This window comes from Littorina saxatilis, linkage group LG13, assembly GCF_037325665.1.
Source record: "Littorina saxatilis isolate snail1 linkage group LG13, US_GU_Lsax_2.0, whole genome shotgun sequence".
NCBI classification, from domain to species: domain Eukaryota; kingdom Metazoa; phylum Mollusca; class Gastropoda; order Littorinimorpha; family Littorinidae; genus Littorina; species Littorina saxatilis.
The window spans coordinates 38,883,029-38,899,832 of record NC_090257.1 but is presented as its reverse complement, the minus strand read 5'-3'; the positions used below and the strand labels follow the sequence as shown (position 1 = coordinate 38,899,832).

The 16,804-nt window shown below is 41.5% G+C and overlaps 1 protein-coding gene across 1 annotated transcript; it reads right to left on the bottom strand.

Annotated features, from left to right (window-relative positions):
- Positions 1-12,479: 12,479 nt before the first annotated feature.
- LOC138946101 (ficolin-1-A-like) lies at positions 12,480-13,922 on the bottom strand. Its single transcript, XM_070317609.1, has 2 exons — positions 13,525-13,922; positions 12,480-12,941 (listed from the first exon to the last, which is right to left on the bottom strand). The coding sequence occupies exons 1-2, from the start codon at positions 13,649-13,651 to the stop codon at positions 12,763-12,765; spliced, it is 306 nt and encodes a 101-aa protein (XP_070173710.1). The 5' UTR covers positions 13,652-13,922; the 3' UTR covers positions 12,480-12,762.
- Between the last annotated feature and the right edge of the window lie 2,882 nt (positions 13,923-16,804).

Sequence of the window (16,804 nt, the reverse complement as noted above, 5' to 3'; positions counted from 1 at the left end):
TATAATTAATAGTTATTCATTCAATCGTCTGTCAAGACTACTCAGTGCAATACGTGGTTGAGCAGAGGTGTTTCTGTGCAGATCTTTGCGATGAGGCCGTTTATGTTAAAACCGGTTAAGTAACTAAAACGTCACAAGTGACACCCTCGAAAATGAAATTCACAAAAGAAAGGTTCTCCTCGTTAAAATCAACAACAACAACATTAGCTAGAACTGGGTAAACATGCTATACAATACACGATACAGTGCAATGCAACACAATGAAGTACGTATAGGTTACAACACGAGTGGTTTTTTATATGGCTTGTATTTCAGTCAAGACCCAGCGGATGAATATCATCGGGAGACACGAGCCTCTGGCGAGTGGATCTCGATTGATATTCCCGCTGGGTCTTGACTGAAATACAAGCCATATAAAAAACCACGAGTGTTGTAATCTGTATATCCCATTCTACCATCAAACACAAAGTGTAGACTACTAGCGGCACTGTTGCGATCTGTGGACTGTAAAACGGTGGTGCCAGCGAGACTTAGCCCTTTTGCAACCTTAAACTAAGTGACCGTCGCTGAAAAAATAAAACGAATGAGTGCATCGATAAGTACGCGGTAACACTACTTTCAGACCATTTAAAAGCTTTAAGTAAAGGTTCATCAGTTGCAAGAAAGTAATGAAGTCGTATAGAAATTAATTTAGTTGAAGCGCACAATTCTTTTGTTTTGCGTTTCAGGTCGGCAGAACGGGCGAAACGGGTTTGGGACCCATTTGGCTTACTCGATTCAGAATCGATTCCACGTTGTTTTCCTCGAACGTGTTATTATACAATTAGGCTTATTGACAGAGAAGCACATTTTAGGGAACAAATATGTAGGTTTAGATTTAACCATTTGCTCCCTATTTGAAATGTATCTACGTGATAAACTGTTTTGCGAGTGTGTTTGCATGAATGAACCTAAACTGGTATGGGTGTGAGGAAAACGGGACCGACTTGGTGAAGTCGCGAATTGCTGACACGTCTGTCACCGCCGATTGATTGCATTTTGAAGGAATATGACTGGATTACGGAAAAATACACACATGTTAAGTTCTTGGATACCTTCATCGCCAATGTGGACTTACTGCAGTGCCAGGCAAAAGAGTAGACTTGCTCGCAAAACACGTGAAACAGCCGATGTTTGATAGCAAAGCCAAACCGTGCCAGGTAAGGACGCTTCTTGGTCTCGCTACGCATGTCACCAGTGACAGTGTTGTTGCTTTGAGTTTGACTAACAAACTCGAAACTGTCATTTAAAACATGAGCCAAATGTGTATTGATTGTGTGATTAGTCTATGTGACAGGGCTTCTATTATCTGTGCTCCCTAGCTTCTGTCAGTTCCCACACCGACACTGCCAGAGAAACTGAAGACGCACACCAAACACAAAAGTCGTCTGCTAACGATGCAAGGGAGGGTACTCGTGTTTTTGTTTTGGTTCGCTAGCATCTGGGTATCTTGTAAGGTGAATGTTCGTTTTTTTTCGATCTGCATTGCTTTCATAATGAAAGAAACGTTTGTTTATTGCATCCCATACATCAGATCAGTTCTGAGATTCATTTTTGCGTGCAACTGATATGGTTTTCTGAGCCGTGCAATACGATTTTGGAACTTCATACAAATGTGTCACATTGTTCGGCGCGAGGTCAAAGGTCGGGAGGAAAGTAGTTCTTTGCCCAAATCGGAATCTGCACTATCATATATTTTTTGGAGTCCATGATGTATTTATTGAGCTATAAAAATACAACATATATACCCATACTGAAGTAACAGAGACAAAGAAGGGAGGTCATGGGATATAATACACGATACAATTAATGTAGTACAATACAATACAACACGATACAATTAATGTAGTACAATACAATACAATACAATATTCAATGCTATACAATACTATTCAACACACACACACACACACACACATACACACACACACACATGCACAGACACACACACACACACACACACACACACACTAACAATAACAATAACAATAACAATAAAATATAGAAATAATAAAACAAAGACACACACAGACAGACACAAGCCGTATATATATGTATAGGTTACAACACGAGTGGTTTTTTATATGGCTTGTATTTCAGTCAAGACCCAGCGGATGAATATCATCGGGAGACACGAGCCTCTGGCGAGTGGCTCTCGATTGATATTCCCGCTGGGTCTTGACTGAAATACAAGCCATATAAAAAACCACGAGTGTTGTAATCTGTATATCCCATTCTACCATCAAACACAAAGTGTAGACTACTAGCGGCACTGTTGCGATCTATGCAGGGTAAAACTGTTGCCAGCGAGACTTAGCCCTTTTGCAACCTTAAACTAAGTGACCGTCGCTGAAAAAATAAAACGAATGAGTGCATCGATAAGTACGCGGTAACTGACTACTTTCAGACCATTTAAAAGCCGCTTTAAGTAAAGGTTCATAAGTTGCAAGAAAGTAATGAAGTCGAATAGAAATTAATTTAGTTGAAGCGCACAATTCTTTTGTTTTGCGTTTCAGGTCGGCAGAACGGGCGAAACGGGTTTGGGACCCATTTGGCTTACTCGATTCAGAATCGATTCCACGTTGTTTTTCTCGAACGTGTGTAATTAGGCTTATTGACAGAGAAGCAAATTTTAGGGAACAAATATGTAGGTTTAGATTTAACAATTTGCTCCCTATTTGAAATGTATCTACGTGATAAACTGTTTTGCGAGTGTGTTTGCATGGATGAACTTAAACTGGTATGGGTGTGAGGAAAACGCGACCGACACGTCTGTCACCGCCGATTGATTGCATTTTGAAGGAATATGACTGGATTACGGAAAAATATGTGGACTTACTGCAGAGCCAGGCAAAAGAGTAGACTTGCTCGCAAAACACGTGAAACAGCCGATGTTTGATAGCTGAAGGCGCACACCAAAACACACTACCGACAGATTCTCAAAAGTCGTCTGCTAACGATGCAAGGGGAGGGTACTCGTGTTTTTGTTTTGGTTCGCTTGCATCTGGTTATCTTGTAAGTTGAATGTTCGTTTTTTTCGACCTGCATTGCTTTCATAATGAAAGAAACTTTTGCTTATTGCATCTCATACATCAGATCAGTTCTGAGATTCATTTTTGCAGGCAACTGATATGGTTTTCTGAGCCGTGCAATACGATTTTAGAACTTCATACAAATGTGTCACATTGTTCGGCGCGAGGTCAAAGGTCGGGAGGAAAGTAGTCCTTTGCCCAAATCGGAATCTGCACTATCATATATTTTTTTGGAGTCCATGATGTATTTATTGAGCTATAAAAATACAACATATATACCCATACTGAAGTAACAGAGACAAAGAAGGGAGGTCATGGGATATATATATATATATATATATATATATATATATATATATATATATATATATATATATATATATATATATATATATATATATATACGGCTTGTGTCTGTCTGTCTGTGTGTCTGCGATGGCACGGCCAAAGTTCTCGATGGATCTGCTTCAAATTTGGTGGGCATATTCAGGTAGACCCAGGACACAACCTGGTCGATGAGAATTTTCAACACGTGCTCTCAGCGCGCAGCGCTGAACCGATTTTGGTTTTTCTGTTCATCTTCCCAGATCCATTCCCAGTAACTCTTCCTTATCTTCCCCAGTGTTTTGCGTTTATCTCCCTTCCTTCGTGTGGCGTCAATCCATATTCCCGTTACTATTTTTAGGAGGTCACTGTCCACAACTCTTCCTTATCTTCTCCAGTGTTTTGCGCGTTTATCTCCCTTCCTTCGTGCGCCGGCGAAGCCGGCGTACACCCGGCGCAGCCGGGTCCCAGGCGCAGCCGGGTCCCAGGCGCAGCCGGGTATTCGGCTCTACTTCTTCCCGGCGAAGCCGGTACCCGGCGAAGCGGGTAATCATCTAGTAATGTAATATAACAATATAGCACTGCAGACTTCACTTTGCAGTGATTTTGATGTGCTCATCTCTGATTGTTGGCCAACATACACTGATTTTCACAAACAGATGAAGTGCCCAACTCCCGGTTATCTAGGCTGGCCAACAGGCATTGCAAACTTGCCTTTTCAGCGAGTTTCAGTGCCCAAATCAGTTGTCTGACCAACAGGCACTGCAGACTTGACTTTACAGCGAGTTACAGTGCTCAACTTTGTTATCTGGCCAACCAGCACTGCAGACTTTTTACTTTACAGCGAGTTTCAGTGCCCAAATCAGCGATCTTGCCAAGATGTACTGCAGACTTGATTTGTTTTCTGGCCAACAGGCAATGCAGACTTCACTTGGCAGTGAGTTGTTGTACCCATCTCTGTTTCCTAGCCAACAACACTTCTACCGTTAGTGAACGATGTCTCTCCTATCAAATTACTAAACTAAAGAATTTGCCGCAAAGACGACATATGCGCTCCGTTTCTTGTTGCTCGTAACGAGGCACAATCTTTAGCACAAACAATTGCGGACATCATTCGTCAATGGTACACTGCACTCTTTGCTTCAGTGTAAGATCTCGTGCCTTAGTCTGTATTCTGGCCAACAGGTATGCCGTCCAACTGCTACGACAAAAATGACAACTGTCCAGGGTGGTCCAGATCAGGGGAGTGTGAGAAGAACCCAGCCTACATGTTGTGGAACTGCAGGCTGAGCTGTCGTCAGTGCACGCGACCCACTGCGGATCCTTTAGTGGGATAGATGAAGATGAAAAGAGCTGAACGTTTTCGGGAAAACTAAAAATGTGGATAATACAAAATAACAACAACAAAATTATTTTCACTAATTGTTTTCCACTACTGGTGAAAGGTCAGCAGCTTTGTCCCAGATGCGTAAACATTTATGTTTGATGTACTCATTTTGATGAGAGACAAAAAAGGGTTTTGTTGTTGTTATTGTTTTGTTTGATTTGGTTTGTTATAATTTGTGTGTTTGTTGTAATATTATTATTTTGTTTAGTTTGCGTGTGTTGTGTTGTGTTGTATTGTATAGCATTGAATTGTATCGTATTGTGTTGTACTGCATTGGTTATTATGTATTGTATTGTATTGTATTGTATTGTATTGCATTGTATTGTATTGTATTGTATTGTATTGCATTGTATTGTATTGCATTGTATTGTGTTGTACATGACATTTATTGGGTTGCACTGCATTTGTACCTAAAAACTTGTCCACTTTAAGTGTTCTGATTTTGTTGTTTTTGATTTAAACGAGGAGTACCTTTCTGTTGTGAATTTTATTTTAGTCGGTATCTGTTCCGACATTTTAGCTATTTACCCGGTGTTAACATAAACGGTTTCATCGCAAAGCTCTGCTTGCAAACAAATCTGCTTTATTACGGATATTTTGGAATATTCCATACAGACGATCGAATGTGTTTGAAATAAAACTCAGACAGTTTGATTAATTTCGCTAGAAAAAGGAAAATTACAGTCAGCATTGAAAGAATCACCCATTATATGAACAATGCATTACACACACACACACACACACACACACACACACACACACACACACACACACACACACACACACACACACACACACACACACACACACACACACACGCCCGCATGTACGCAAGCATGCAGGCACGCACACACAAACAAACACACTCAAACAAGCACACACATACACAAACACACACGAACACACGTGCAATAATGTTACTTTTTACCTCATTTAATTTTTGTTATTAACAATGTTACATCAAGAGGCAAAACAACAAAGACAACAAGAGACAAAACAACAAAGACCACCTTAATGATATCCTACGGATTGAGAGACTTATCACGACGCATCTTTCAAGTATCTTCACTTAATATAAAGGAGGTCAAGGGGTGACGAGCTGTAAGCGACACTCCGACGCGCAACTCAAGGAATAAGAATACACAGTTGTTTTTGGGTGTTTTTTTCCAATGGTAAATGGTTCCCTCTTTTTTTTTTTTAAGTGACCTCATAATGTTCAAATTTAACTGATTCCGAATTAAAATTAATTCGTTTTTACGTTATAATAATATTATATATTATTTTTGCCTGTCAAATGGTTGTGTGATGTGTCTAGTGTGTTGGCGAAGTGTTTTGTGCTTGTCACTTCTCGCTTTCAGCCCTCACCGCTGGCTAGCACCGTCCTTTTCAGGACAACGCGAAAAGAGAGCAGCCTGCGTCAGTCTCTCCTGCCAGTACATAACCTCTCCACAGCAAGCCCTTTGTAGTGCCTCCATCGTGGCGACAGGCGTGAACTGGGTACCGAAAGGCCCCAGGCTGAACTACAAGGACTCGGAGGTGGTTGGCCCCTAGACGTGTGGCATGCAGGCCCACCGGCGTGTGGATACGCCCTAGTGCCCACGAACCAACCCCCAACTATGGGTTAAATAGCCGGGCAGGACAGGCTCGTCAACCCTGGGAGGCAGCTGTCCTAGGAGAAGATCACTCCAAAATTAAAACGAGGGCAGAGGAGGCTCACTATCCCTGCAAGGAAACTCCTCTAGGAGAAGGACCACTCCAAATTTAAACCCACGTAGTCCCCCGAAGACGGAAGACATCGGCCATTAGGCGGGGAGCAGACCGGATGTCTACGCTTACTACGACAAATGATTGGTTCCCTCTTTTTTTTTAAGTGACCTCATAATGTTCAAATTTAACTGATTCCGAATTAAAAGTAATTCGTTATAACGTGATAATAATATTATATAAAATATTAACAAGGTAGAAGTACTTCGGATTACATTTATTTACTGTGTGATAGCAAACGAATGAGCACCAAGTCTAGTGAAGTTGGTGAATAGATTCAAAACCCCTGAGCTGTCAGTGGCTCAGACTATATGTACAGATATAGGTTAAACAGAAACCTGCATACCTTGCTGTGTAATGACATATTTACACTATTTGTGTTTTCTTCTAATATTGAAAAGGGCGCTTTCGCTCGCGTTTCAGTTTTTTTTAACTTTATTTGTTTATTATTTTGTTTAAAGAAATCGTGTTAACATGGTATCACACAGCAAGCCATGTAGTTGTCGTTAGTTTAAACTCTCTTTGAATTCAGCCGATTTCAAAGTCAAAGTTTGTGAATAACTGACGATCAGACCAAACCATAAAAATTAAATGAATGTAAACACAACTTATTTGCTGTTGAGCGACAAAAAGCATTCTGTTCCTACACATTTGAGTGCAGATAATGAAACAACAGACACGTGCTTTTACATATCAGGAACAAACCTAACACACAGAAGTAGAGAGACACAATGGAAAAGGGAATGAAGGAGAGAATGACACTTATAGAAAGGTAAGGAGACGAGAGAGAGAGAAAGAGAGAGAGAAAGAGGGCGAGAGAGGCAGAGAGATAGATAGATAGAGAAAGAGAGAGAGGGAGGGAGAGATAGAGAGAGATAGAGAGAGAGGGAGAGAGAGAGAGATAGAGAGAGGGAGAGAGACAGAGAGAGAGAGACACACAGAGAGGGAGAGAGACAGAGAGAGAGGGAGAGAGACACAGAGAGAGACAGAGAGAGAGATATAGAGAGGGAGAGAGACTGTGCGCGCCTTCGTGTGCGAGGCTGGTACTACAAATTGTTCATACGAAATGACAAACACAGGTTACAAGCGATAACGCGCAAAAATACTGGTTTTTTTATTACTTTACATCTGATATTAGGTATCAGTATTGTATATTGAGTTACAGTATTGCGTATTGCGGTAAAAAAAACTTATGCGCTGTGTGGGTTGACCAGAGTACCAAACAACGTGTAGCCTCCCAAACGAAGGGCACAAAACAATTCACACTTGAGATACAACTGTCTCCAAAACCATTACGTTGACGTTAAAACATAACAAGAAACACTCCATTGGTTTACTTGTTAACCTTCATACGTTTACAGAACGAACGAAAATCCAAACACTTCATAAAACCCTCAGATCGACTGAAGAGAGAAAGTCAGACAGTAATATTTATAGAAAACAAAACCTAACATGGAATAGTTATTTACAGGTAAAAGGTCACAATATTGACCAACCAACAACATTCCTAAAACAGGATTGGGTGAGACTACTATTTACAGCCAATCAGTAACTGATCACGCACCTCGTGCATGCTCAAAACTTGAAACGGTATATTTTACAGAAAGAAGATCAAAGAACTAGCTGACATTAAAAACTAAAAACACGTGAGTCACACGTATTTTAAAGCTTACAACGCAGTTTTGCAGCGCTCACACCAAAACCAGGACACGGAAAAGAGCACGTGAATCTCACACGTATTCTAAAACTTACGACGCAGTTTTGCAACGCTCAGACCAAAACCAGGTCACAACAAGGACCACGTGAGTCTCACACGTAAAAATAGTTAAATAACGCTCCACAAAAACAGGTCACAACTAGGTGCCAAGATAAAAACACGGTTTACTTGCTTTACACCGTAAAAGGGCTGAAGCAAACGTAATCACAATAAAAAATAGATGAATGCATGCCACATCGGCATGCACAGAGACAGAGAGAGAGAGAGAGAGAGACAGAGACAGAGACAGAGAGATAGAGAGAGGGAGAGACAGAGAGAGGGAGAGGGAGAGAGACAGAGAGGGAGAGAGAGGGAGAGAGATAGGGAGAGAGACAGAGATTCTCAGACTGACAGGCACGAGACTGTGTCACATATAGATAAATCCATGTTGCACGCAGTCAGGGTAATGCACATATCAGCGGAATCTAACTCTAACTGGACAAATTCCAACGACCTAAGCAACAGATCTGTTAGTGTTACGTAACATGACAAGCGGTGGAGAGGTCGATCGTTACTGAATAAGGTAGTACCCATTGGTTTATTCTTGCATTAAATTCAGCACGACGTGCTACAAAGGATTCTACAGACACAGAAAATAATTTTATGATAATGTCACATAACATGAAAAGTGGAATACAATTTATTTCCAGGTAAACATTACATTGCTGTGGAGAGGTCGAAGGATACAGAATAAGGTAGTGGCAATTGGTTTATTCTTGCATTACATTCAGGACGAAGTGCAACAAAGGATTCTACAAAGGACAGTCGCCAGAAGCTCAGATGAATTCCCCACACAAAATCAGGATAACTTTCATCCTAATGTACAAGTAACGGTAAAGTAATACATTGATTTGTGCAGCAGCTATTATTTTTAATTAAAACAAAAATAATACAACGATCAGTGTGAAAGAGAAATTTGACAGGACACCAAGTCATTGCTAAAGTGCAGCGCTTTTTGTCATGATACCCCTACACCATGACGCAGAAAGTCCCATTTTTGACCGCTCTTGCGATTGACACCTGCATCAGTAGGAATAGCATAGCACACGAACTACGCAAGCTAGCTAAACAACTCAACCTGTTCAGGGTAGATAATTGATTTGATTTTCTTCTCGTATGTCAAAGTTGCTAGGTTTTGCCGATTGTGATTTTTTGTCGATTTTTTAATTGGGCCTTTCCGGTTTTGTCAGGTCGATTTTGAGAGTACCCTTATTTGAGCGGCGGTCACGTGATCCGTGTAAAAGGTATCTTTAATCCAAAAGGTGATCCTGATAGTCAAGTGAACGGCCTTAACAAGAATATTTTTTATTTATTTACGAGGATTTATATCGCGCACGTATCTCACCACACAAGGCGACTCAAGGCGCATGTTGCCTATTAATGCCGTGTGAGATGGAATTTTTTACAATATATCACGCATTCACATCGGCCAGTAGATCAACAGCCTATAGGCGCTGCATCCATCTTTCACGGCCTATTATTCCAGGTCACACGGGAATATCAAGTTGTAATGAAATTACACGGGAATTAATACTTTAATTTGGGTGCAAAATTTGTTGCAATAATTGTTTGGCCAAGTTTATTTTACAGACCATTTAAATATCGACAGAGTTATTACTGAACATCGTCTATGTTGACTTGTTTCGGGACACATTCATATTCGGTGGTGTTTTTTCCCCTTGGTTTCTTGTTAATTAAAAATGTTTACTAAGTACCCAACATTAATCGACAAATAGCCGTGTCAAATTACTTAAATACTTTTTGATTGGTTCCTTTGTTCTTTTTTTCACTAATCCAAATCGTGTCTCAGAAGGACGACGTTAGCAGTCGATCAATGTTGTATGAGCACAAACTAGATAAGGTTTATAGGGGCCTCATCTTCATTTCTGAGAATTTCAATGAGTTCGCTAGTCCATCAAAGTAATACCACACCACCCCGTCCAGACCATTCACCCTGCTGTCCTTGTAGCGACCGTTCAGGTTAGAGTCAGTGCAAGCCTTGTACCACCAAGCTCCGTGTCTGTCAACTGCACAGTTTGAGGGATGCGGGTCGTGGTCGGCGTCCCATGTGGAGAACGGCATGCCGTTGTGATAGGCCAGGCTGTTACCTGGAGAAGGAGAGTGCAAAGTTGGTCAGTGCTAAGTGTGTGTGAGAGAAAGAGAGAGAGAGTGTGTGTGTATGTGTGTGTGTGTGTGTGTGTGTGTGTGTGCGCGGGTGTGTGTGTTTGTGTGTGTGTGTGTGTGTGGGGGGGGGGTGCCCCCTTTGCTGATGACTGGCATTCAACGACCTTCACTCACAGGATGCAAACAGCCAACGGCATGGACATAACAGTGGAGCGATGTCAGCAACAAACATGACACTATTCACTTTGCCAACAAAGCAAGCTGACACCATCAAGCTTGTAGAGACACGACTGAGACGCGAAGAAGAGGCAACATACCTTGTTGTTACCTTTGACAAGAAACAAACCTTGATACCAGAAATCCAAAACTCAGAAGCAAAAGCACACCCATGGTGACTGCGAGTGAGAGCGAGAAAAATAAAGACCAAAACAATACTGTACTAACGTGTTAACGAAGACGATAGAAATCACAATGTTCGACCCTTCGACCCTAGGGTCTTCCTCGGGAAAACAAAACAGGGAACAAAGCGCATACAAGAAAAAGACAGAGTATAGAACAGAAAGAAGAACTACAGAATGATGTCACGATTGACGAACCGAAACAAACTAACACAGGAGTAAGGAAGGCCATTCTAGATTCTATTTTTTTCCCAAAGACCTCACCAGGAGATACGTACTAATGTTGCAGTCCTGCTTTTTAACACAGCATCCTGTCATTGGCATTGTCTTGCCTCGTCTATCCTAATTTTAATATTATGTTATATTGTTGTTAATACACTGTGACCAAGGTCTACATCGATCATGTTTCACACGTATGATTCAGTCCCTTTGTTTATTTACGTTTTCTGGATCTAGAATAACCTCCTTTACTCCTCTGTCCGTTTGTTTTAGTTTCGTGAATCGTGACATCTGTAGTCTGTTGCTTTTTCTGTTCTATCATCTGTCTTCTCCCTTTATCCGCTTTGTTTCGTGTTTTGTTGTCCTGAGGAAGACCCTAGGGTCGAAACGTCGATTATTGTGATTTGTATCGTCTTCGTTAACACGTGAGTACAGTATTTTGTTTTGTCTGTTTATCAGAAGCAAACGCCAGGCACAAGCTAGCAACTTTGTGAGATCCTTCGTATGGGCCTTGGTCACTGTGGGCTGAAGAAACACCCCAAGAGACCGGGACTCAAGGACACAGCCCAATGTGAGTGTTGTTCGGAGGAGCTATCCTCTGAGCACATTCTACAGACCTGCCCACATCTGGAGACAACACGCCGGCACTACTGTCCGGAAGACACCAGCCTGGGCACCAAGCACTGGAGACCCGCTGCCGAACTGCAGAAGACTGCGGACTCCATGACAGCCAGCGAGCTGAGGTTATAACGGCCATGAACATAGAATGCAGCAGAAGAAGAAGTGAGAGCTGGCCGGGGAGCGAACACAGAAATGCTCAAGCGAGTCTACCAGGGAGGTGTCAGGCCAAATCTTATTCTTAATCTTTTGCGTTCGTTAGCTGCAGCTCCCACGCATACGTGCGTTTTGCGCGAATGGTATTTTACGTGTATGACTGTTTTTCCTGCCATTTACGTAGTCATACTCTGTTTTCGGGCGAAAGGCCCCATCTTGAGTATGGCTGCGTAGCCAGCTGTAGTGCAGCCAGGACCGATAAGGCCTGGCGCTCACCTATGTAACTTCAGCAGGACAGACGACGCACTGCAGATTATCTCAGCCCGCTATAAGTTGCGTGAAAGGAAAACAGGCCAAGTTGTCGTCATAATCCCTATCGCAGCATCAATAATATGCAGTGCGTCATCTGTGCCGCTGAAACTGCGCAGGTATATTTTGCCCCTAAGCAAACCCCGGGCAAGGTCCTAAACCAAGCCCCCCTGATCATCACTGTATTCATGCGATCCACTTCAATCAAGGCCGCAAACAATACTGCCGCCATACAGCCACTCTTCCAGAGGGGATTCGCAAAGACGATGATTCCTGCAAAGGCTAACAAGTGCCTGCTTGTTCATCTTATGATTAAGAGGACGACCAACCTTTCCAGGAAACGCCTCAAGAGCAGCATTCATAAGTAAGAGACTTGCCAGAATATGCCACAAGAGTGTGCCCTCATCTGCACTTTCATTTAATTCCTTAGATCTGCCAAAGCCTTGAAGAGCTTTAATTTCATATCTCCACAACAGTCTCTTGAGAAACCTCCGGAGAAATTGTGAAGCAGACTTATCTCTCGGCGTTTAACGTTTCTGTTTTCTGAAATTATTCGCGAATTTTATGTCTCCATCATCTGTGAATACATTATGTCTGAACAAAAACAAATAACAAATGTTTAATGCAACTCCGATATCAATACATACTCGCATTGCCTCCTGTGAAGGTTTCAAAACGTAGCCGGTAGTTGTCGCTGCTGTCACTGATGGTGAAGTTGCTGTAGGTTGCATAACCTTTGGTACCACTGAAGGTCATTAGATCCACGCGTAGTTCGTAACTCTGACTGGACGTCAACATGTGTAGGGCGTCAAGACCTGGAAAGTATCAACACACGTAACTCTGACTGGACGTCAACATGTGTAGGGCGTCAAGACCTGGAAAGTATCAACACACATAACTCTGTCTAGACGTCAATAGATGCAGGATGTAGAGACCAAAAAGGTATCAACACACACATCAATGCTAGCACACTGCAAGATATAATAACCGATGAAAATACTATTATATCGTTGGAAGAAAAGAAATGATATATTCCGGTCATTTATATGAGATTCTAAGGCCTAAAAAAAAATAGTCTGTTTACGGTAACCCGACCGACCCTATTTTTTTCGCGCGACCCTAGACTTTTTTGGGGCATTTGGGAAAAAAACAAAAATCCCGACCTACCGACCCTATTTTTTTGGCCTATGTTACCGTAAACAGACCCATTTTTTTTGGGCCTAAGATGATTGATATCAAATCCTTCGTGCGGCGTCAGTGACACATTGCACACACACACACACACACCCCCACACACACACAAACACACACACACAAACACACACACACACACACACACACACGATCAAAGCCGTTTGTCCACATTTGTTTGGTGGTTATTAAGTGCAAGCTGCTCACCAAGCCAAAAGTTCCCCTCCAGATCGCCGAACATATGTTGGTATTCAGTCCAGTTCCGATAGAAATCAACAGAACCGTCCTGTCTCCGCTGGAATACCTGTGAAGGAGAACGGACATTTTCCACCATCGCATCGCATACTTTTTTTCACCAAAACTCTAATAAAATCATATCAAGCATGTCAAAAGAGTAGAAGGTAAGGAAACCATGTTTCTATGGTAGGCTCTCTGCATGGAGCATAAAAAACAGAGACAGAAATTAATTCAATAAAACGAACAAAAAAGGCAATGCACTTTCAGAATCTTGCCTACTCAAATCAAATGTAATTTTGTTTTCCTTCTTTCATTTGTTGTTCTTGTAGAACAGTCCTATCATAAGGGAGAGGGCCAGATGTAAACATTCAAACAACTCACTATTTAATACATTATCGATTCCGTTGTCTTGTCGTGGTCATTGTTTGTGCTATTACTCACCGTCCGGGCGGGGATGTAGCTCAGTCGGTAGCGAGCTGGATTTGTATCCAGTTGGCCGCTGTCAGCGTGAGTTCGTCCCCACGTTCGGCGAGAGATTTATTTCTCAGAGTCAACTTTGTGTGCAGACTCTCCTCGGTGTCCGAACACCCCCGTGTGTACACGCAAGCACAAGACCAAGTGCGCACGAAAAAGATCCTGTAATCCATGTCAGAGTTTGGTGGGTTATAGAAACACGAAAATACCCAGCATGCTTTCTCCGAAAGCGGCGTATGGCTGCCTAAATGGCGGGGGAAAAACGGTCATACACGTAAAAGCCGTGGGAGTTTCAGCCCATGAACGAACAAACAAACTCACCGTCCATCCGCCGTTGTCAGTGTTCTGGTCACAGTAGACCAGTAGAGGACTGCCCAGGCTGGTGTACAGTGTCCGCACTCCACTCTGCCCGTCTATAGTCCGTCTATCAGCACAGGAGCGTATTTTTCCTGAATGATAGTAGAGTGTTTTTGAAGGTATGTTTCTTCGGTTGGAAAAATAACACCGAACAGAATAACATAAAGTGATTCAGACATCTTCTCTCTTTTGCAGCTCCACGCAACTGAAAGTTGTGTAGTGTGTTGCTTGTATTGAATATAGTCGGAATTTCAGACGATTACATCTTTCTGTCCTGCTTCGATAGGTAATCCACTATCACAGCATCATATGCAAATTTTTGTCTAATTAATTTGTACGTTTTCGTTACCTACTCTGCACTTGTCTGTTCCTTATGTTGTTTGTTCAATTCAAAGGTACGTGCGTCAAGGATTTATGAGTGGTCTGCATTGTGAATATATTTACATTTTAAATAATCTTTTCTTGTATATGAGTAAAGATTAGTTTTATTTTGTGTTGTATTAGATTCGCATGGAACCTAAGCTCATTTTGCTCAATGTCATTTTAAAAGAAGTATTGCATCCACAGATAAGTCACAGTGATTTATTATTGTTATTTGTCTGTTGTGTACGAAATTACCATTATTTAAATATAAAGATTTTTGATTTAAAAATATTTTGATTTATTTTTTACATATAATAAAAAGTTTAATAACCACAACATTTGTTATATGATAACGCCTCTCGTGCAATGTTTAGCCTTTCAGGAAAGTGGAAAAAATTGTCGTTGTGTCCATTGACATTCAACTCGAATTATTTGATAGTACAGTTGTATCAATTTATGTATGGATGTGAAGTATGGGTCCCAGATTTGGCTAATTTAGCAACACAATTGCAGCTCCATTTTTATAAGATTATTTTGAAGTTAGGAAAATCGATCCTAACGTTTTGTCACAAGTGTATTTATATGAAATAATACAATGTCCTTTCGTCCAAATATAACAAAAATCAAAAGGAACAACCTCTCTTTGAATTGTATTTCTTTACGCTTGATGAAGTTGGGTGGTTTACGGGGGAAAAAAGAAGAAAAAAACATTGCTCATAAGAAGAACCGAGAGAAATCATTCTGAATTTGAATTCTTTTGTCAACTCACCTTCTGTGTAAAACGACCTTGCTCCAGCAGCCAACACAGAGGTTGTGTTGGACGTCACCAGGACAGCATGACCTCTGCAGATATTGTGGTTGAAGGTAAACGACATGCAAGAGTCGTGATGGTTACACACGAGAGCGCAGTGGGGAGCGTTCTTTGCCGCAGACTCAAATACAATGTTTTCCGTGAACATCTTACCGGCGAGACCAGCGTTGGCATACATGTAACCCTTACTATTGGCCTTGACGATACCCACTGTCCAGCCGAGGGCCAGGATGATCAGCAGTGACATTGCCTCAGTTAATTTGAGATATTTTGACCAGCAATGTTCTGTTGCGAATTTCGCAAAAAAGTGTGTAATTGTCTAACCAAGGCAGCCTTGTTTAGCACGAGGTTTGTGATGTCTACACTTTTCTTTGGTTCTGGTTGAGGGCCTCGTATTTCTCCACAAGTACGAAGCCGATTCGTTGCAGATGTTACAACTGGGAGCATTCAGGTTTTATTTACGATGTCTCTGCTTTCAAAAAAATCACAAGTGTTACTCGCTTTTCCCGATTAATTTTTGATTCTCTAGCTTTTACAGAACAAGCCTGCAGCATCCTGCAATCAAATACCGTAAACTACCTTGTAAGCGTTTACCCCCCTTATGCACCAATTTTGATCGAAAGCAGGAGGTGGGCGTTTACTTTGTACTGTACCCTGTGCAGGATCAGTTCCTCGTGAGAAATAGCGGTATTCAATTTATTTATTTATTTATATGGGAGATTTGTATAGCGCTTGACGTTCTCTAAGCGCTTTACATATTAATTTCTGCCGTGTGAGATGAAATGTTTACACAATATATCACGCATTCACATCGGCCAGTAAATCTTAAGCCATTACGACGAATATTTACTTTTCACGGCCTATTTTTCCAAGTCGCACGGGTATTTGGTGGACATTTTTTTTATCTATGCCTATACCTTTTTTACCAGGAAAGAGCCTTTTGTCAATCGTGGGATCTTTAACGTGCACACCCCAATGTAGTGTACATGTAATCACTTACTGTGCAACAATATCTTTCCTCCTTCTCTGCGACACACACGCGTTCGTGTGTGTGCCACTGCCTTGCCAGAATATAACCTGGAAACTCATGGTTTTTTAACAAATGCACATATTATGACAAATGAGATCAGAAAATGATGACTCATCATCTGCTTGAGTTTAGCCGGCACTAGTGAAGCGTGTGTATAAACACAAATCAAAAAATGAAATATGATATCTGTCGTCAGTTCATTTGCTCTGATCAAA